The 21981-nt window shown below is 41.2% G+C and overlaps 1 protein-coding gene across 1 annotated transcript in view; it reads right to left on the bottom strand.

The window, feature by feature from the left end:
* mgat4a (alpha-1,3-mannosyl-glycoprotein 4-beta-N-acetylglucosaminyltransferase A) overlaps nt 1-21981 on the bottom strand; it is a 31595-nt gene that overhangs the window by 2991 nt on the left and 6623 nt on the right. Inside the window, exons 2-14 of the mRNA XM_084545123.1 lie at nt 15848-16015; nt 14676-14816; nt 7318-7451; nt 7148-7194; nt 6907-7020; nt 5947-6022; nt 3302-3416; nt 2079-2209; nt 1877-1984; nt 1715-1789; nt 1461-1579; nt 353-431; nt 15-75 (exon numbers count right to left, since the gene is read on the bottom strand). Coding sequence (XP_084401249.1) covers nt 15-75; nt 353-431; nt 1461-1579; nt 1715-1789; nt 1877-1984; nt 2079-2209; nt 3302-3416; nt 5947-6022; nt 6907-7020; nt 7148-7194; nt 7318-7451; nt 14676-14816; nt 15848-16015 — 1368 coding nt within the window. The remainder of the gene's footprint in view (nt 1-14; nt 76-352; nt 432-1460; nt 1580-1714; nt 1790-1876; nt 1985-2078; nt 2210-3301; nt 3417-5946; nt 6023-6906; nt 7021-7147; nt 7195-7317; nt 7452-14675; nt 14817-15847; nt 16016-21981) is intronic.

Genomic DNA, 21981 nt, shown 5'->3' with positions numbered 1-21981 from the left:
TTAAATTAATTTACCGATCCTGTAAAAGCGATCTTCAGTTCGCTTGTACTTCTCTTTGGTCTGCAGTCCACTTTCCTAACAAATGAAGACAATAACAGATAAAATGTAAGCTACAAACTAAAATTGATCTTCATCCAAACAGGTGTCAGCAGCTGTTCTTAGTGGACGTGTGGATCACCGTGACAGAATGTATCACCTCTGACAGGGCATGCAATTCTGTCACGCTCACATTCCTGTCAATAATCAATAAGCTGCGTCCCCCTAAGAGCAACCACTCAATGTAATCTAATCAGAGCTATTTGCACATTGCACGAGGGAAGGGTGACAGACGTGCGTGTGTGTGTTTCCCTACCGAAACAGGCAGTATTTCCACTGTGGTGTTCTCGATCTTGTCCCCAGGATGTTCCTGGTTACCACTGCGAAACAGGAACCTGCCAATCAAATCAAGGATTCATCTGAGTATTTAAAATTTAAGGATGCGCATACAGGACGTGACCCCCAAGCACAGACAAACACAGTCCATCAATATCATCTGTGGACATTAGGTCATGTCCATTAAAATTAATTAAATGGAGGTGTGCTAAACGAGAGTAAACCCCTTTGTGACCCGAGAGCTTAAATCTCAGGTTTACTGACAGTTCATTTGGTTAAAAGATTAAAGCTGGTTATGTCTCATATTTAAATAATAGCTACAGGATCAGAACATTAGAAATTTCTGCTTTTCTGCCAGCAAAAGCAAAAAAATAAATAAAAATCAGTAGATTTCAAAGGAACTGGTTGGAGAGCAAGACTGCAAGATTCAAAGGGTAGATTCACTTGTATTAAATGTTAAACAGCTAGAGAGTATGAGTCAGAGGAAAAGTCCAGAGAGAAGCAACGACAGATTATAATACCTGCATGTTTTGACGAACTGCTGATTAGATGTTGACCAATCAGCACGGCCAAACGGCCACACACTGGAACACAACCTGGCCCCTTTCCCACTAACTGCCACTTACCACATGAGTGACCGACACTGTCTTAACACGATCTTTACAGAAGCAGTCAATCCATCCAGCCATCACATTTTTTTTTTACCCAATATGAACACAAATTCAAGGTCTGCTCTGCTATAAGCTACCAGGATGTCTGTCACCTCCCTTTATGTTCACAGTCTTGCTCTTTTTCCACCAGAGAGAGTAGGTAGCTGGCCCCAGAATGCTTAATTTAGAGCACTCTCATTACCTCACTCTGATCCCTAGAGTCCCACAGTGCAAGCGCACACACACCCACACACACAGAGACACACAAAAGCTCAACCTGAATCCCTGAAGGACGACAGGCTAAAAGAAATGTAAAGATGGATATTTCCATGTGCCTGTACTGAATGTGCAAATGTTAGGGCCGTGACATCAGAATGCTGAATATATGGAACTATAATAAGGAACTATACACATTAAGCACCCCCTCTTTATATTTACCTCTCTATGCTAATAGGCCTGTCAAATTTGAAGAGGACGTAGTCCCCTGCAGTAGGAGTGATGGCCCAGAAGAAATCCTCTCCTAGGTACGTCTTCTCCAACGTGTGACCCTGATACACCTGCAAGATGCAAACGATATCACTTGCTCTTGTGTTCTTCTCATAATTTGGAATTCATCACATTCAGTATGACGTCACATTTACTGTAACTGACTACACAAAAAGATGACAAGCATGGGAACTCTGAAGTGATACCTTCATTGACGTAGAGACCTCAGCTGGGGGATTTACATGCATCTTGTGGAGCAGAGGCTTCAGGAAGTCTTTGTCCTTCAGATTCAGTCAGAGGGGAAACAACTGTTGAGCACAGGAAGTAACTTCTTCTGCTGAAATCAACTGTCAAGATGCGATACTCACTGTGAGTTTCTGAATCTTCCCAGCAAGAGAAGAATGAAGCCCCACATGCTGAAAGAGAGACGGTCTGAACCGCACACGAAGGCTGGATTTTTGACGCTCGCAGTGTTTCTGGGGGGGAAAAAAAAAGAATGAAAGGTCAGGAATAATGAGACTGATTCTCCTCACGCTGACAGTTTTAGCCGTACAGTGAGACAGCACATACCGCATCTTTCTCAGGATTGCAGACTTTCACCCAGAGAATATGATCCAGCAGCCAGTCAATGGGCTTCTCTTTGTAGAACATAAAAATGAACTCAACAATCAGGTTTAGATCTGGAGCCTGGAACATTTTTCCTGCAGGAAAGAAAAAAAAGTTTGTAAATGTTCATTGATCCTCCACAGAAGCTCATCAGCAGCCAGTTTTTTTTTTGCAGCAAGTCAATTCAAATAGCTGAGAAAACCTGTTGCTACACTGTAAGAATTAAAACAAAATGAGCAATTAACTAGGATTTAATAAAATAGTTGTTAATAAAACTTTGTCTCTCTAAGACTCATGAAAGAAGTGGAAAAAATGTTAAAATTTGCCCATAAGGCCCTGAAATGGCTTTAATTGCATATAACAAGTGTTTCAATTGTCAGCTCTGTCTTACATTGTGTGTCAATCTTTATACTTGAGACTACTTAGTGCTGGAATGTGCTGGAGGCACATTGAATGTTCTCACGTCAGTCACAGCCATTTCAAATGAAACTATATTTGGCAAAGAATTAAAGAGAGGGGGGAAAAAAATAAAACGCCCACTGGTGTGAACGAGGTGTGAAAGCAGCATTAACATGGACAGGGTTTCATCAGTCCAAATGATATAATTCTGATCTGTTTAGAGGGATGTTGAATAAAATAGTAAGACATACACTTTAGCTGCCCCTATACATCAAGAAGCTAAGTTTTTTTGACATGCACAAAGTTGTTCTGCCTGCTATGAACTTTCAAATCTATTGGAAATATAACAGAAGAAAAAAAAAACCTCTTAGGCTTTTAATTACATATCATTAGATAGATAAACTAAAAAAAAATGACTCTGAGAAGTACCCTTAGTCTGAGGAATGAAATTAATTGAACTGACAACAAACCATTCACATTTTGTAGTAACATGTTTAACGTGGATTTGCTTTTCCCTGCCAATTGCAGTAACCTAATTTCCACAGTGATCAATATAATTTCCATCTCTTTCTCCTGCTCAGTCCGGACTCATCCACATTGCATTTGATTGTTCGTCATAAATCTACAAGTGTAATGGTAAGTGAATGCCTCGATGAGTGGACTGAAAAATCCATTCAGCCAGACATGCCATTGTTTGCAATCCGCTGACGACACAGATACAGATCTCGCTTTGTTTGACAGAGCCCTGGTGGATGCTCAGTATTGATTGGGTGCTTAATGAGTTGTACCAATGAAGCCCAGCTGAGAGAACTCCAGGATCATCCAGTCCTCCGATGAGAGCTGCAGGGCGAAGTTCTTCATGGTGGCAAAGTAGTTGGGCTTGGCCACAATGTCGTCTTCCAGCTAATGGGACAGATGCGGAGAAAAAAATCGAAATTTAAGGCAGAAGAAACCACTTTTGGGTTGGAGATGGGACTTAATGTTGATGGAGAGGGTGAGCAGCAGGAGGGAGACTCCTCTATGTTTACACAAGGACAACTCTCTGAGCTAAGAAACACTTCTGAGTTGTTAAACTAGAGTAGCAGTCACTACAGTAATAAGCCAATACCTCTTCCCTCCATGTGAGAGCAGTCAATGGAATGAGACAGATAAATAACACAGAAAGATTAAATATTTACAAGGCAGTAAAACTTTACAGTCAGTTTAGGGTGTTTGCTGAACACTTAGTTAAGCTAAGACAACAGATCAGTAGATATCAGATTTCATAGCTGCAGAAATCTAAGAGGATTAGACTAATGACTGAGACTGGCTCCTGACTGGACATAAACAACTTTGGCTCTGAAAAATGACTGTAACAGTGTCCTTCAAGTACTTGTCATGTTTAATTTTGCATGAGAAACTATGAGAAAAGCCAACGTTTGTTTAGCAACGGGATTTCACCCTATGAAAGCACTTCTTAAAATACCCTCTAACAAGTTGTTAGCAGTGTAACGGTACATGACTTCAACCTGAAGTGTCCATATGAAGCTTCCTCCATTAGGTAAACCCCGTGAATCACTCTTCTCCACTTGTTGTCTATCAGCTATAGCATTCTTGCAAGACTGTATTCGAATCTGGACAGATTTTTATTAATCTTGAACAATGTGATAACTCACACTGCACGTTTCAGTTCCTTTAAAGGGGAACTACTGGTTTTTACAACCTGGACCTTATTTCTAGCATAAAGTACGGTCTTTAACTCACCCATATAACTTTTGTGTAATTTGTATTCCTTTGGGAGATAATTAGATCTGCGTATATTGTTATGACCCAGGGTCATAATTCAGTATTTCTTTTGGTCGTGATGTGATTGTTCTGTGTTGTTGTTCCTCCTTGCCTGAGGGTGGTGGTGCTACCACTCTTAGAGATTCTTTCTCCAGGTGCTGTTCCTCCTTGCCTGAGGGTGGTGCTACCACCATTGGTGTCTCTCCAGGTGCTGGCTGATGATTGGATGATTGGACGGACGGAGCTGCTATAAATGGCCGCCGCTTGAGACACTCGTTCTCTTCACCCTACTCCCAACTGCACCAGGCTCGGTTGTACTGTGTTGTGTCATGTTGCTTGTTTATTTGTAATGTTTGATGAGACTTTACTTTAGCAGTCCAGGTAGTAGTAGGGGTGAGTAGCTCTTTCTGTTTATCTAATTTTTTCTCCTGTTTATCTTATAGGGAGTCAGGTTAGAAACCTGTATTTAGTTTTCTTTGTTTTTGGTTAGGTAAGTTAGCTTTGGGTCAAATTGTTTTGTTTGTTGTTTTGGGCCATGCTCACCCTGAAGCTAAATGCTACCATCATTTGCAATAAATTATCTTTTGTTGGACTGCAGCTCTGTGGTAATATTCTTCCTTGGGAGTGGGGAAAGAGGGGAGCATCTATACCTTTTTTTTTCTTGTTGCGTTCGGTTCCCCTAGGCCGGACGTAACAATATCCATGTAGTGGGGGTGACTGGGTCACCGAAACGCAGTCTCTAAATAACGCATTATCTGCCGCGAAACGTGTTCATTTCACCAATATTTTGTTATCGTACCCTAGTGCTATTCCCCTTTGAGTCCTGAGTTAACTGTTTTCATCATCCGGGGTCTGTATATTGACCTACAGACCCCGGATGATGTCTTCTGACCTGGATGATGTCGTCTTAGAGCGGCGTGCGCACCCGCGGCGGTCGGCTTGTTTACCTGGAAATTGCTAGTTTTGTTTGCAACATGGCTGAATATTTTTCCGATTCTGAGGTTTTGAACAAACCATAGCAGTAGCAAATTACAAATGAACGAGTTTCACGGCAGATGAATGCGTTATTTAGAGAGTCCGTTTCGGTGCCCCAGTCACTCCCACTACATGGATATACGCAGATCTAAATGTCTCCTGTACATCGTCCAGCTATGACGTGGACCTTACAGTGAAAGTAAGTAGTCTATGTACAGAGGCAATTTGTTCAATCCAGATGCTGTGTTCATATAGCAGAAAAAAAGAGAAAGAAAAGCTCAACCATGTAGGTTCAGAAAATAAAAAACTGAATTTTGACACTTTTAGAGCTTATAAGGGTCTTTCTTTACTTGTAACGCTTTAGCTCAAATAACACAGTTGGTTTTAATGACTAATCAAAGTTAATTATGAATATGTTGCACCTGTCTAATTGAACATTGAGTATTTTATTTATTTCATACTTAAAAGTGCAGTTTTGTTTATTTTTTCTTACTGACCATATTAAAGTGTTTAAGTGCCTTAGCTGTTAAACTACAAATTATTCTCAATCAATTGCTCTGCTCGATTAATAACTGTTTTTCAAACTACATGATTCTCTGCTGCATTAAACACATGCGTACTCCAAATCTGAAGTACACACTAAACTGTGTACTGCCCCAAACGGAAGAATTAATCTTTTTATTTATGGACATACCTGAACATAATAAACTCCTTTGCTCACAGCATACATCATGAGGAAGGAATAGTCCAGGTTCTGTTTTGTTCGCCATCTAAAACAAAAAAAAACAAACAAAAAAACATAGAAACAACTAAATCAATTTATTGTATTCTCATTATACGTGTGGGAGACATGTCAGACACTGCTTTGCATGCAGAGAGCAAACTTGTACTCTCAGGTACGAGTTGCTACAGCAGCCTGAATAATTTATAAACCAGAGCGGTCGCGTTAATTGTTTGATCTGCAGGTGTTATTTCTGAGTGTGCATGCTCTGTCACATATATACACAAACAAAGACATCGGTGAGGGGACATCACAACAATAAGGGGCAGAGATGAACTCAAAAACTCAGCGAGGTGGTTGAGTGTTGCTTCTGTTTATACCGCTCGCACAAAAATTTAAATTACAGCAAACATGTTGAACAAGATCCTAACTGTGCCGATTCCCATCAGAAGCGTCGGTGCACGCAAACACCCACAAACACAACACGCAGTGCTCTGTGCCTGAAGGCTATTATTCGAGTACATGTTGTAAGTCTCCACAAGTGTCGGCGCAAACTGCACCATAAACACATTTCTAATAGCGCCAGTTGTTAGCCGACTATAAAGAGAAGATGAGCGCGGGGGATAATAAGACCGAGCACTACAGAGAGACGGAGATAGAGGGTGCTGCTGCTGATGACCTTGATCTGACTTTGAGAAATGCCTGTGGAATACTAAGTACCTAGGCAGCCTATCTAAAAGCTCTCGCCTTCTCTCTCCCTCCCACCTTCCCCCTGACTCATCCTTCTAGTTCTTCTGCAATCCTCATCACAGCTCTCCTGAAATTCCATTCTCTCATGGCTGATTTCCCCCCCCCCAACATATTTTCGTCAATTCTTTCCTAATTAAGTGTCAGAGCAAAAACGAGACGTTGTGCCTGCTGCGGTTCTCTTACTTGACTCTGTCTTTGGAATCTCCGAAAGTCTCTTTGAGGTTGGTGAGATCGGGGTAATAGGCGGCCGGCGGGGAGATCACCTCCAGCAAACCTGAATTCAGCTCTGTGGAAAACCTGAGGAAATGAAACCATCTGTTATGATTTGAGGTGTCAAGAAAAGAATACAAAGCTCTCTCTGGGTCACGGTGCCTTTTCAGCTGGTAATATTTTCACCATTTCGGGAGCTGAGAAGTGTACTCACCCTTTCTCCAGTCCAGCAACCACACTTTGAACATATTCCACGTCGGTCTGCAAAGATTGTATTGAGATATTACTCCACAGACGTTTAAACATTTATTTTTTATTTTTTTTAATTCTCTATGCAGATGAATCATGCTTTGTGTAACAGTGTACATAAATAGGCAGTCTCACCTCTCCAACATAGACTATAATGACACAGTCAAGTTTTTCCTCTGGTGACAGCTTATCTATTAAAGAACGCAGAGTTTCTGACAGATAAGACTTCACCTTCCGCTTCACTGTGGGGATCCCCATCACCATGGTTACTGAGAAGAAGACAAAATGTGAGATGTGAGGTGAGAAACAGGAAGGGTCTTTATAGTACACCGTATGCAGAGGTCGGAGTTCCTTCAAGTGGGTGCAAAAACAAATAATATTTGGAGTGAGTGAACAACAGATTACACTCTCCTATGTCAACATGAACAGACATTCGTGACCAGACTGACGGAAGGAAGAGAAAAAAAAAAGTATCTACTCTTCACGAACAAACTTTCCATGCAAAGGCAATAACTGTCAGACTTAAGACATTTAAAGAAACATCATTTATTCTACGTCTGTGTTTATCCTTGGAGATGCAGAGTGCTGCTGAAATAAACAAAATTGGATAAGGAAACAAAATAGGGGAATAAAGCTGGAAGTTTCACCTAAGGTCTAGCGACTCCAGTCTTATCTGAAATCACTGATTAACTGTGATCAATTTGTAAAACGTCAAAATAGTCTACACCTCAAGTGCATATTTCCCAGGTTATCTTTCTGCTGGCAACAAGTTATTTAACCCCTACTGGTGAAATGAGTAGCTTCTCATTTCTTAAACAACCATGTTGAAAGACACATTCTGTGGTCGTGGAAAAGATGTTAGTCTGTTTGAGAAAGGTCAAATCATTGGCATGCATCAAGCAGAGAAAACATCTAAGAAGATTGAAGAAACTACTAAAACTGGGTTAAGAACTGTCCAACGCATTATTAAAAACTGGAAGGATAGTGAGGAACCAGTGCATCAGGGTAGGAAGAGATGAAGTGATGCACCCATCATGCCTAGTGCCTACTGTACAAGCCTGTGGGGGCAGTGCTATGATCTGGGGTTGCTGCAGTTGCTCAGGTCTAGGTTCAGCAACATTATGTGTCCAAAGAATGAGGTCAGATGACTACCTGAATATACTGAATGACCAGATTATTCCATCTATGGATTTTTTTCTTCCCTGATGTTCACGGGCATATTCCAAGATGACAATGCCAGGATTCATGGAGCTCAAATTGTGGTTCAGGGAGCATGAGACATCATTTTCACACATAGATTGGCCACCACAGAGTCCAGACCTTAACCCCATTGAGAATCTTTGGGATGTGCTGGAGAAGGCTTTGTACAGTGGTCAGATTCTCCCATCATCAATACAAGATCTTGGTGAGAAATTATTGCAACACTGGATGGAAATAAATCTTGTGACATTGCAGAAGCTTATCGGAACAACACCACAGAGCATGTGCGCTGTAATCAATGCTAAAGGCGTTGCAACGGAACATTAGAGTGTGAAACCTTTTTTTTGGTGGCGACTTTTTTTTTTTTTGGCCAGGCAGTGTAGATATAAATAAGTGCATTTTGATGAGCTTTAAGTTTTGATACTTGACTTATTAAATCTTAACTGTCATCATTTTATTTTTTATGTCAACTAAGATTCACATTCAGAATACCAGCGAATCAAGAGAGACAGCTCCTTATTGCTCCTGTTGCATAAAGATAAATAGATCACTTCTTTAGCATGGAGAGAATCCCTGAAATACACATTAGACTGAAAAAAAGAGACTGTTGCAACACACAAACCAATTCATTTTACTTGGTTGATTACATGGAGATATTAAAAGAAGGAACAAGCACAATACGACAACACATTCAAATAGGAGGGCAAGCAAGTTCATCAGGATGGCTATCTGACACTTAATCTGCATTTTCCCATTTGCCTGCCAAGAAATATAGGCCAAGAAAGAGACATAAAATAAAGCAATTTGCTCTCTTATCTATGTTCAGCGTCCTTATTCTGTTTACCTGGTCTACATGCCCTGAATTCAATTCCTAGTTTCATATCCAATAGACTGTTCTGCATAAATGTCCCAGAGAAAAGGTAAACAATGCACAATCTTGCCAGAAGTTCTGAAAGACTTGCTTTAGTGTATCTGGAATGAGGCTAGCGTGTTTGTGTGTGTGTGTGTGTGTGTGACTTTAAAGGGGTACACGTGCTGACTGAGCTCATGTGGGGACTCAGGAGCCCTTAACAAACAGGCACAAAACTAATTTGAGGTGCAGCATGAGTGAACAAAACTGTGGATATGCAAAAGTGTGCAATCCTCTAGAGTGATCTGTGCAGCGTGAAGAATCTGTCCCAGTTCTGCTTTGTGTTTCTCACACTGAGCTCCATGTCGTATAGCGACACCCACCACCGCCAAGAAAGTAGGTCGAGGATGAAAGAAGAATGTGGGAGGACGGAAAGGAGACAGGGAGTGACAGAATAGCAGAGAGGAAGGCTGACAATGAGTGAGTGATAATGCATGCAAGGTACAGCATGAGCGAGACGGACTCCAAGCCTGCCCCTCCCTGTGTCTCTTGATCAGCCTGCCCGCATCGCTCTGCCACCCTTTCATCCCCTTCACGGGGGGAAAAGAAAAAGCAAAACAATCTACATTTCTGTCACATCACTGAAAAGAGATGATTCGACGCGCCATACAAAAAAAGGGTGCTTTAGTTCAGCTGTGTCTATAGGCCTTCAATGTCCAGCAAAATGTGTTCAAAGACCATAATGGAGTTTCTATGTTATGTAATTTTTTAATATGCAACTAATAAAAAAGGAGTAAATATGATGAAATACATATAGAATAATGTAATGTCTGGTGGCTTATGTTTTTGGATTATTGCTGTTGTTGTTTCCTATTTTCAACAGCAGAGTCTGGACTTGTTGCTGAGTGCATGTAGGTTTTTGTTATTTGTTAATGGAAAAGCTTTTTGAAAACTGTAAAACTTACAGCGGGTAATTTAGGCATCAATGAACTGCAGTAAATGGGCGAGTAACACCCCGTAGAAACCATAATCGTCAGTAGAAGGCCTCCAATCCCCATCCTGAACGGACCACGCTTTTAAAATGGTCCAGATAAAAGTACTTGCATTTGGAAAAGCGGTCAAGTCATCCCCTCAATAACCAGTCAGAGCGATCATAAATCGCACTTCCATTAACACGGCCTGCAATTTCCAACCTACGGTGTGTTCCGGGAACATTGGCAGAAACAGTAAATGTACACCTTATTGTTTAGTGTGTGCACAGTACCACAGTAGTTTGCCACAATGAAAAGAAGGAATTCACAACAGATTAGATGACTGACAACTGCCGCACATTTACATGACACGCTGTCTGACATACGTCCCAAAACGCCCTCATCTTAGGTATGGGTAAACAACAAACCTGATTATTATAGCCTAATGTCAACAACAAGTGGGCATCGGGTCTGACCCTTTTAGTGAATATGCACCACAAAAAGTTGCTCCCTGTGAAACTCAGCTGCACTGACGTGCGTTGCTAGAAAATAGAACCATGTCCTATTTTTTCTTCATTGTTGCATTGCACCAATGCAGCTGGCCCCTAGTCCAGGTCACCTATGTGTGCTAAAATCAAAGGGGGAACACCATTTTTGTGTGTAATGCCAGTTTGCATGTGTGTGAGGTTGCAAGAGAGAAAAATAATACGCCAAAAAGCTGCAGATTTGCCACTGAAAGGAATTAGTTTCCTGATTAGATTCTGTCGAGTAATGAACTGGAGTCAAGACTCCTGCCACTCAGACGGACACAGTAATCAGCTAAATCTACGCCACTGTGATCCATCTGCGGACGGCTTACAAGCAAAGCAGGAAATGTAATTTGTGTAAACATGCAAAGAAAGTAGCAACGTATGCAAAAGTAAGGTTTCTATTACTCTAATTTGATTGTTTTGCCATTTTTTTTCCCATGTAAAGAACAAATGCAGCATTTTATAGTCCTTGAAAAATCTAAAAAACTGGTAACTTAAGTCACTCTGCCATACTTTATTGTTGGCCAACACAAATCACAACCTGAAGCACAACAGGAAACAGCCAATCAGACACCTTCAAAGCATTGGACTTCCTCATTGTCACCTGAGCCAATCACCTGCAGTCTTGCCAATCACCTGCAGTCTTTTCCACCTGGTATTCACCCCTTCCTTTGTTTGAAGTGAACTCAGCTTCATTCAGACGCACAGCAGCCACTTGATCACACCGTATCACTCAGCATCAGAATCTGTATTATAAACCAGCAGGAATTTGGAAACAGGACTTCTCCTTGGATTGGTGAGTCACATCTCAACTGAAACAAGTTGGAAACTGTTCAGTATCAGAGCTAACAAATGCTAATGCTAACAGGCCTCCACCATTCCATTACCCAACCATTTCTACTGCTGCTTTGGATTTCTGGATAATGACATTTGGCTGAACACTGGTGAGACTGAGGAAAAGCGCATACATTAATGTGGAAAGACTGATGATGATGATGATTCTAATGATGCCTGTTTGCAAAACAGGTTAGGCTTTTATGGATGAAGAGATTCGAGACTGATGGCGAGCTACCCCTTTGAAAGAACTGGACAACTTCTGAAAGGATTCGAGGATTCACCCATTCACCCACCCCACCTATTGGCAGGCCTCAAGCCTACCTGCTTCATGCCCTTTCTCAATGGTGTGGTAGGAACATCACATCATTTACTGCATTCACTGTTCACCTCCTGAACAAAGAACTGCCATATCATACTGCTTTTGATTTAATTGATTGAAAGGTTTGAATTTGAGACTTAGAGGTGCATTTAACGAACTTATACGGAAACCACTACTAGTAGGACTGAATATAAACTATTGCATTGCAACTGTGAGATTTTTTGTTACTGTTTTGGCTTCATCATTTTGCTCATTGTTTTTCTTGATGCATTTCAAGTATTTTTTGTTCTAAGAATATTTAATACAATACCGGTAACATCAGTACTGTGTCTTGTGCTTCACTGATCTTCACACAGCTCCATGAGTCGAACCTTAGCCCAACATGCATTATCCATAGTAGCCTAACAAATTATTATTATTATTCCTCATATCTATTGTGCATTGTTTAATAGGAATATTCTATTGTAAGTGTTACATTTGCTACTGCTATGGTTTGTCCACAACCTCAAAATCTAAACAATACTCAACCATGTTGCAAAAAACTAGCAGTACTAAATTACAGGTAAACAAGCCGACTGTCGCGTGTGTGCACGCTGCTCAGAGATGACATCATCCAGGTCAGAAGACATCATCCGGGGTCTGTAGGATCATGATAACAGGTAACTCCGGACTCAACGGGGAATGGCACTAGCGTACGATAACAAAATATTGGTGAAATGCGTTATTTAGAGGCTGCGTTTCGGTGCCCCAGTCACTCCCACTATATGGATATACGCCGATCTAATTATCTCCCGAACGACTGCAAATTACACAAAAGTTATTTGGGTGAGTAAACGATCGTATTTTATGCTAGTAATAAGGTCCGGGTTGTAAAAAAACAGTAGTTCTCCTTTAAGTGTAGAGAAGTTGTATTAGTAAGGAGGAATAACTGGGACCACGTGGGTCTGAGCAGACACATGACTGTTCTTCCTCTGCTCTGAATAAACACAGTTAGCGGCAACAAAGACCGGAGCAAAAGCATTCCAATGAGAGGGGAAAAGAAGATGAAAAGAGATCGTTAAGTGGAGCCTGTCACATGTTAAATAGCTGGCCAGCACAGCCAACAGTACTACAAACAAAGTAGTGACTGTGTAAAAGGGAAAAAGTTGGCAACCAGACGACTTGCTAAAGGCCACATATGTGTTTAGAACAGGCAAGGTTGTGTTTTACAGTAGTGCTCTCATTGACTTCTGTGTAAAAAGGCGGTTTACTCGGTCCCACTAACACCATATAGTAGGTCTCAGAGGTTCCCTCAGCTGTTTCTTTCCATAATCCTGCTTCAGTTTTAAGTGGGATGATGTCCTAATTTGCGGATATAAATATCCCAATGTCAGATATGCTTAGACTAGCAGAGAAAGTGGATGAAAAGTAGAGGGGAAAAGAAAAATGCAGAGGTAGTCTAAGGAAGACTGAACAACAAACAAAGGACATTAAAGTCACTGTTGGTGCCTTGAGGCAAAAGTTGCTGGTGGCCAATTAAGTATGTCATGTGGCATGCACGGTCAGTGGAGAGGCAAAAAAAAGTCTGAGTGCAATCACTTGTCTCTGTGACCCGCAACTGCACAGATCAACGATCACTTGCCAGAAGCAGAACCCCCAGCTTGGTTGTGCATTCGATCGAACACAACCAACAGCCTGTTAAGGGTGGAGAGCTGGTGACAACAGTGCAGTTGACAGCAGCAAATATTTGCCTGTCTGCCATAATGATGGGCCTGGTATTTTTTAGGGTTTCCTGCTTCACCTTTTTACTGCGTCTGTGTTTCTGTTAAAGCAGATTTTAAAATCAGCAATATTTGAATGAACTGAAATTTAGGTGGTTACTTGAAAATATCAAAGTGGGACATAACAATCCTACTGTTTGTTCAAATCAAGCTAATCGCTCCACTCGCTTCCCAAAGCCCTTCCATACCTTTGTAGATTTTATCTCTTATAATGAATTTTCTTGTTTTGTTGCTAAAACAGGCTGCCTCGCCAGGGAGAGAAAACTTAAATTTGTTCCCAACCTGTCTCTGCTTCCTTTCCTCTAATTTGTCAAGAGCCTCTCTTCTTTCCCCTCAGTCATTGTCATTAGGAATGTGGAAACACCATTGGAGCTGTCAAGGCCCTAAACTTGCTTCCCTCGGGCCCCAAATTCATTCCACCTATCGCGCTCACAAAGCCAGATAAGTAATCCTCTTAAAAGAACTTGATATAGCTGAGGTCACATGCAGCTGTTTTGGGGGTAAATGGGGCACATTCGTGAAAAAAAAAGAAAGCTGCTACACTGGATTTTCTTTTTTCGTGGCCTGAGCCAAAAGATCTCCCAGTGTTTTGTTCAGTATGTGCTCTCAGTGTAAACTGTTGAATAGCAATAACAAAGTGCCACACAGGCTTATTTAAATAAAGGGAAGAATAAGAATGTGCCAGGATTACAAAGTAGGATAGAAAGTTGAAAACAAGCAAGGAAACTATATTTTAATCGCATTAAAAGATCATATACATACTATGCGGACTATAATTATCTGCACTGCAATTGTTGTTCAGCATTGTTCTTTTGTAAAGCTATATCCAGAGGGGGATAGCTGTTGTAAACTTTTCAAACTGAAACCTTGTTGAAACTTGATTCTCCCTCTGGTGTTACAACCGCCTCTGGAGATCTTACTGTGTTTCAGTAGCATAAGCACGCATATAGTGGAGAAAAAAAAAGGCTCATACAGTGGGAACACTGCTGTTGTACTGAATTTGCAGCGCGCATGTGCACTTCTCACCTCCCGTGCGTCCAAGACCAACTTGCACTGCGGGGTGCAGGCTGCCCTCATTGTTGAGAAGATGAGGCATGTGGTGGTAGATATTTGGCACCTGGAGAGGTTTCCTATTGGCAAGCTCCTTCAGTAGTTTTTGGGTCTCATCTGAAAACAGGCACACAGAAAAACGTTGGGCGGATAGTTCAATCAGTTGATGACTGGGGTCAAATTATGTGGACATAACCAAAATTGCTGATTCAATTCCTGGCCGAGAGACGTCCTCCCCCTCCCGTTTCTGCTCTTATTTCCGATCTCTCTACAGTAGACTGTAAGCTGTCAAAGGGAGGCAAAATGCCAAAAGAATAATCTAGTAGAGTTGTTAACACGGACGTGCTCCGGTAGCACGGCGATTCTTTCACTAGAGATTTTGGATGAAGTATTTAAGTATTCACTGACTTACAATATAATGTTAAATCAGAAGCCTTTAAGTGAATACTGTATATAATGATCATAAAATAAAACATTAAAGTCTACATTTAGCCCTATTTACAATGAAAGTAAAACTGATGGATCATTTTCAGTTGGCTTATAAATATAACTTACACCCATGCACTTTAAAGTTAATAGACAATGTACAATACAAGCTTTATAGCAGAGATTCTACTTCTAAAATATGAATATGAAATACTTGCTGCTTTTCTTCATCACAAATATTGACAAAATTAAATATCTTTAGGTTTTGGAATGACTGAATAAAAGGAGCAATCTGATTACATGTGCATCAAATGTTGAAAGAGAATATGTATTTTCCAGGATTTTATGATGATTTACAGATGAGAAGATTACTCAAATACCCTTTGTTGCAACCTTTATAAGCAAAATAAAAACAACAACTTCTAAAATAATCTTGCATTTTAAATTATGTGCTGCGTTCAAAAGTAAGTAAAGTGGAAAAACAACAACCATTTTCACCAGCCAGCAGGCGCTGGGGTGTTACAGCCAGCTAGACTGATGCCTACATAGTGGTTTTGAGGGTGACTAAGAAAAATCAGTTGCGTTTTGTTTTCTCTAGAAATGAGTAAGGAGATAGGTACTTTCCCCTCAACATTGCTGTTGACTGAATATGCCATACATTTCGCTATGACTAAAAACATCTCAGTTGGAGTTAGTGATTCCTCATTGAATGAGTCACTCACCTGAGAAGTTGGTGAGGGCATCTTTGCTGTTGTTAGTTTCAGCAATGGCACGCCTGAACTGCTCGAGAATGTTGTTGAGCTCGGACGAGCGCTGGAGCGTCCTGTGCTCTGCCACGCGAAGACGCTCTCTCAAAGCGTGGAACTCCCGCTGGTATGCTACCAACTTTTCTATAAGGAAAAACAGGGGGCATTAGCAATTGATATAATGTGTTAAATTGTCTATAATCTCTTAACAGAAAGCAAAAAAAAAAAAAAAAAGTGTTTAAAAGGAGAAGCTGTGAAGAAAAAGGGAACAGCTGTGGTTTGTTGGCTGTGTCACACCTTGCGTCAGCCTTGTCTTAGTTCATCTCTGGTGACACAACTAACTCAATGAAATGGACATTTGTATTAGGAACATGTAGGATAACACTCCCAACTACATTTGGCACACCTGGTGCAAAGAGATAGAAAACAATCTTGTTCTGAAATATTCTCAGATGAGGATCACGCTGCCTTCAATGGACAGACGGATGGATCATGGTAAAATCTCCACACTGAAACTGACACACATACATAACTCTTCATTTCAGCAGGTAGCTGAAGTCTGCATTCTTCATGCAAAAGGGGAAACCGGAAGAGCCACTCAGGGGGCTAGGAGATTAGGAAAAAATCCAAGCTGTCTTGAATCATGCTCAGGAGGATTATCCTGTAGTGAAAATATTTGTGTTTTAACGTTCAGATTAGATAAAATTGAAAAATGAGAAGAACCTCTGTGCGTGCCCTTTTAGCTCTGTCGTTTTGTTTACTTTCATCACTTCGGTTTCTCTTCACACGCGCAGGATTCTTTAAGTAGGACGGTCATCAATCATCAGTCAGTCAGTCATCTACTCAACAGGATAAGTGGGCTAAGCCACCAACAAAGGACACACCAACTGCAAACAGCCAACCCTGGGCTTGGTATGTCATGGCCTTTACACAGATCAATTAAAGGAGAATTACCGTGGAAAAGCACTACTGTATCATAACAATATTGGTGAAATGAACAAGTTTCGTGGCAGATAATGCGTTATTTAGATGCTGCGTTTCGTGCCCCAGTCACTCCCACTGTATGGCTATACGCGCGCTCCGCTGGAGCTAAATATCTCCCGAACAACTCCAAATGACACCAAAGTCATATGGGTGAGAAAACGATCGTATTTTATGCCAGAAATAAGGTCCAGGTTGTAAAAAAACAGTAGTTCCCCTTTAACTTCTTGAGCAATTCATGAAGAACAAAGATAACAAAGTTAAAGTTAGTGCGTGAGAACTTCCTTGGTTGCGACTTTTGGCTGAATCATTATGTTTGTGACAATCCACACTGTGAAAAGAAATTTGCAAGTACTTTATAAAAGTTCTCATTATTTTTGGAGATGGTTAAAAATAAGAATGAAGAAGTATATAGTGATCACTGCAGGTTCTAGCTTCTAGTGTTAGAGGAGCGTATTTAGAGGAGAGAAGATTAAATACAAGTGAAGACTCGACTTCTCAGGTGTGTATGTATGTTAGGTGGGGTTGTGGGTTTGGCCCGTCTCTGATCTTCCCCTACTGGTGGATTTATTGTGCCCTTTCACACTGCCCTTCCCAACAACAAACCCCAGACTCCCTTTATCTTCCTCTCTCCATCACTCTCTCTGACTGAGCTATTGTCCATCGACTCTGCTCCGGGTCCTCTGTTGCACAGAACCATGTTGTTCCTCCTGAATGTTGATCTCTGAGGCACACAGACAGATGCTGTCATTTGGCTCCAACCCTCGTGAAAAGGGCAACTTCAAACTAAAACAAGACTTTCATCTTCACATCAGTCCTTTGATTGCTGGACTCCTGCCCTGCTGAGATAAAACCACACCTGCGATCCCACAGCGAAGTAAGAAGACGCATCGAGCAGCGGAGTAAGAGAAGAAAAAGTGGATGAGGTTTCTATTTTAACGATGCATATTCCGTGCACACGTGTATGCAGTGGTAAAACTGTAGGCGGCTTTTTCGGGTGCATTGAGTAATATCACGTTTGCGGTCACATTTACCTTTCCATTGATAAACTCACATTACTGCTCAGTAAAATTTGGACATTTTTGCCTATTAAATTCACACGAGTAAGAAGAATTTGCAGCATTACATCATGAGAAAAAGCACCGTAAACTAACACTGTGAATGGTGAGCCTGTTTTATTGGTCCACAGCCTCTGCATGACTGAATGGGTCCACAAAATACATTAAATAATTAGACCTACCTGAGGCCTGGAGTACATTACAAAATCTCATTATTCTTCTCTGCTCTCTAGCACAATGACTATGACGTGGGGGAAGGGCTAAGTGGCTCGGCTCTGCCTCTGAGCTTGACGATGCCTCCTCTCAGTTTTGCTTTGCATCCAGCCTATTAACACTCATGCCTCATTCCTTCCTCTCCCTTTCACATTTTAATATTATTTAGTGGCCTATATGCAGCGTGTCCAATGTTCTACACCATCTCCACCTTCATCCTCGCTTACTGCATCATTCTTCTTGATCCACAGCCATTCCTCTCCTGCAACATTTTGTCTTGGTGCGTCATCCTTGCTTCCATTGTGATTTATTAAGAAGGATGTATGGGAGGAATGAGGGGGTCAGCTATTTAATGGCCATTCAACAACTAGCCTATAAGACTAACTCGCTCAAGGTCTAACGCGCACACACTTATGCACAAAAAAAAAAAGATAAGCTATTGCCTATAGAAATCTTTCATTTAGCGGTTTTGAAGTTGTCCAGTTGTGTTTCGGACAGGGATGCTATAAATGAGCAGTGGTCTTTCTTTCTGCTGTTCAGAAAAATAGAATAAATATCACTCATGAAGCAGCAATGTCATAAAATTAGCTGATAAGCATTGGTTAAATCCCCCAAAAAGCAATGAAATTAATACAAAACAATACAAATTTAGCAGTAAGCCGCGTATTGCAGTTTCCATTTTTGCAACCAAAAACAAAAAACCAAAACAACACATACATGTTTGGATGATCTGAGAGAAGGTGGAGTCTATCGCAGCCAGGATGGCAACCGCCATGCCCACCCACTTTGAGCTTCAAAACTGCTCTTCGGAAATTCAAAGCGTGATGTCACAAGGGATTTTTAAAATCTTTTAAATCAGGGGGTCTTCAAAGTTTTCCAGGCCAAGGACCCCCAAACTGATGGAGAGATGGAGCGGGGACCCCCTACTTATGTATATGTGTATTTAAAGACATTTAAATTTATGGAGAAAAAAAAATTCGCGACCCCCCCTGCAGTACCTCCGCGGACCCCCTGTTGAAGACCTCTGTTTTAAATGGTAAAAAATTAAAATGTCATTACGAGTGATCTTTAAACGCAAGCAGTGACTCGTATACCGGATGTTATTCTTGTTATTCTTGTTTTACAACACTGTATTTATTCAGAAAACTGAACGTGTGACAAAGAGAGGCAGTCTAAGCCTAGCCTCCCAGATATTCAAACTGCCCTCTTCTGAATTTCAAATTGAGGGCAGGAATGATCTCAGTGCTGAGATATACTTCACAACAATCCAACCCTGAACCCACGACAGTGTTAAGAGTTTTATCAGTCAATCTATTAGCTCATCAAAAGTCCTGACAGCGATCTTGTCCTTGACCTCCTCCCTCCCTTGCTGATGTATGCTGCTGACTGCTAGTCCACGAGTGCTGATGAGGGACTTGTACAGTTTATGTCTGCATGAATGAGAGAGCTGCAGTACATGATACGCAAATGCCACTATTAAAGCAAATATCTTGCAAATTTTCCCAACCACACCAAACAGTCAGCCAGATGACTTTCAGATTTTTAGGAAATCCATACATACAGCATGTGCTAGGCAACAGGAAAGCAATCTGTGAAGTACCTCATTCTCATGAAAAAGTAGTTATTCATTCTCCCTGAAATACAAGCTCGGCAGAATTTACAGATGAGTCTTCACCAGCTGTTGGGAGGAAATTGTGTTTAAAGGGTCATTTAACTGAATTACACACACAAGTGCACAGACACGGACAAAGATAGAAAAATATCCCGTTGTTGCCGTGGAATCGAGTCAGGAAATTTAGATATTTCCCTTCTGTGATCTCTGCTGCAGATCCAATTAAATGGGAATGAATGAGTTTTTATTTTATTTTTTTATTTGGTCACTGCAGAAAAACACATTTAGAAAAATCTCCAAACCTAGCCATGAAACAGTCCCCTTGGGATAAGTCTCATAATCATCCTGAGTAACCACAGGTGGAATACAAGCACACATACAATACAAGATCAGTAGTATACAAGTGTAGGAATCAGCTCAGTCCAGAAATAAACAGGAGTGGGCCAGTTTACCTCAACGACATGTCAATTTTATTTAAATTTCGCTATAAAACAAGCCACCTTAACAATTTGAACAGCCCGTTAACTAGTTTGTTTTGCTGAGAAGCATGTCTACATGTATTATGCACGTACAGAGACCAAGTGGTGCACCTGCTAGCCATGTGGTTCTGCACTGCAGCTGCTACACGCAACACAAAGCATTTAACCGGGCTGTTATCTCCCCAACACAATGAGAAGTCGTTGGTTTTTAGAGACCAGATCTAAACGCACGGATGTGAATTCACAGATGTTAACCTAGATCTGTTAAAGTGACACTGGTTAGGCGAAGTTTTGTTTTCGCGCTCCGTATACATCCCGCGACGCTGAAACACGGGAAAGAACGAGCACACCAACGCACATAAATAACCCTGCGCACGCACAGAATAGTAGTATTGATTTTTTGAGGTATTTTCCTGACAAGAAATGCAACACGATCGATGAGTGGGCAAGCGATACTCCCTGAACAGTTCCGAGTAGTTTGCAGACTGAGAAAAAAACGCACACTTTTATCCCGGTCTGCCCTTTTTTATCTTTGCAATAGCCCTTTCACGTCATTTTCAAAATAAAGAGAAAAAAGTCGCGGGGTCAAAAGTGAAGCAGTAGCTGTAAAAGCCCCTTTGGCAACTTTCCAACACAGATTCTTATTATTTTTTTTTTTTCCTCCTCTCCATGAGCTCATTGTTTCTCCTGACCTCCACCCACTGTTCCTCCACTATTGTGCTGTAAGTCATGATAAGCTACTGTAGCCAGTGGTGTGTCTCTGTTGCAGTGTGTGCTGTCTGACAGCACTTAGCTGAAAGCATGGCCCCTGCCTTGGCTTACTTGAACTCCTCTGGCTCCACTTGGCTGCCGCACGGCCACGATCCGATGGGGACGGCGCTCTTTTTTGGACACTCCACTTCCAGAAATGTCCCCAATCAATTGTTTAATGACATCCAGTGGGACTCGGAGCTCTGAGTCCATTAAAAACTATTTTTAGTGTTGAGAGGATTTGCTGATTTACTGGTTAGTTGACTGACAGGCTGCTTCTCAAACATTAAGGTTCAATATTTGTTCTAGTGTACATGACAGTCAACAGACTATATTTGCAGTGTAAAATGTAACAGCGCAAGGCAGGATATGTTCCAGTACTGACTGCAGTGTCTCTTTTTAAAGGCAGAAACATAAATGAATAATAAGAACACAACAGTAGTCAGATTATAATTATTATAACATTCACAGGGGCCCCTGGACTCAACCCATATGACTCCACTAACAACATCCTGTTGCCAGACACCACAGGACACCCTCAGAAGGCCCATGTCCATGTCTCTGATGAGTCACAACTGTTTTGGAGGCACAAGGGAGACCTACACAATATTAGGAAGGTGGTCATAATGTTGTGGCTGATCTGTGTAAATCACCTTGAGGATAAATGTCACTAAAATTGTAAGCACGCATAATCACATCTACAGATTATTAAATAAGGAACATTCAGAGCCCAACAATCACCGACTCTCTTCTGGACACTGAGGAGAAATTGTCTGGAAAACCTGAATGAATGAATAGAGGGCACTGTGGGAAAGAGGATGTGAATAAGCACGAGGGAAACAACAATGATTGTGAACTTACTAACAGCTGAGTGGCTGTTTAAACAGAATAAGGACTGTCTGGGATAAAATGAGGCAGATGTGTGTGTGTATGACTATGCAGGATACAAGACACACAGAAAATATTATCCCACTGTTTCACTGCCTTGTCAGCACTCTTGTCCTTCCTCTCCATCAT

The sequence above is a fragment of the Chelon labrosus genome (genome assembly GCF_963514085.1).
Source record: "Chelon labrosus genome assembly, chromosome: 5".
In the NCBI taxonomy this organism is placed as follows: domain Eukaryota; kingdom Metazoa; phylum Chordata; class Actinopteri; order Mugiliformes; family Mugilidae; genus Chelon; species Chelon labrosus.
The sequence above is the reverse complement of the archived record's forward strand: the minus strand, read 5'-3'. Positions and strand labels throughout refer to the sequence as shown.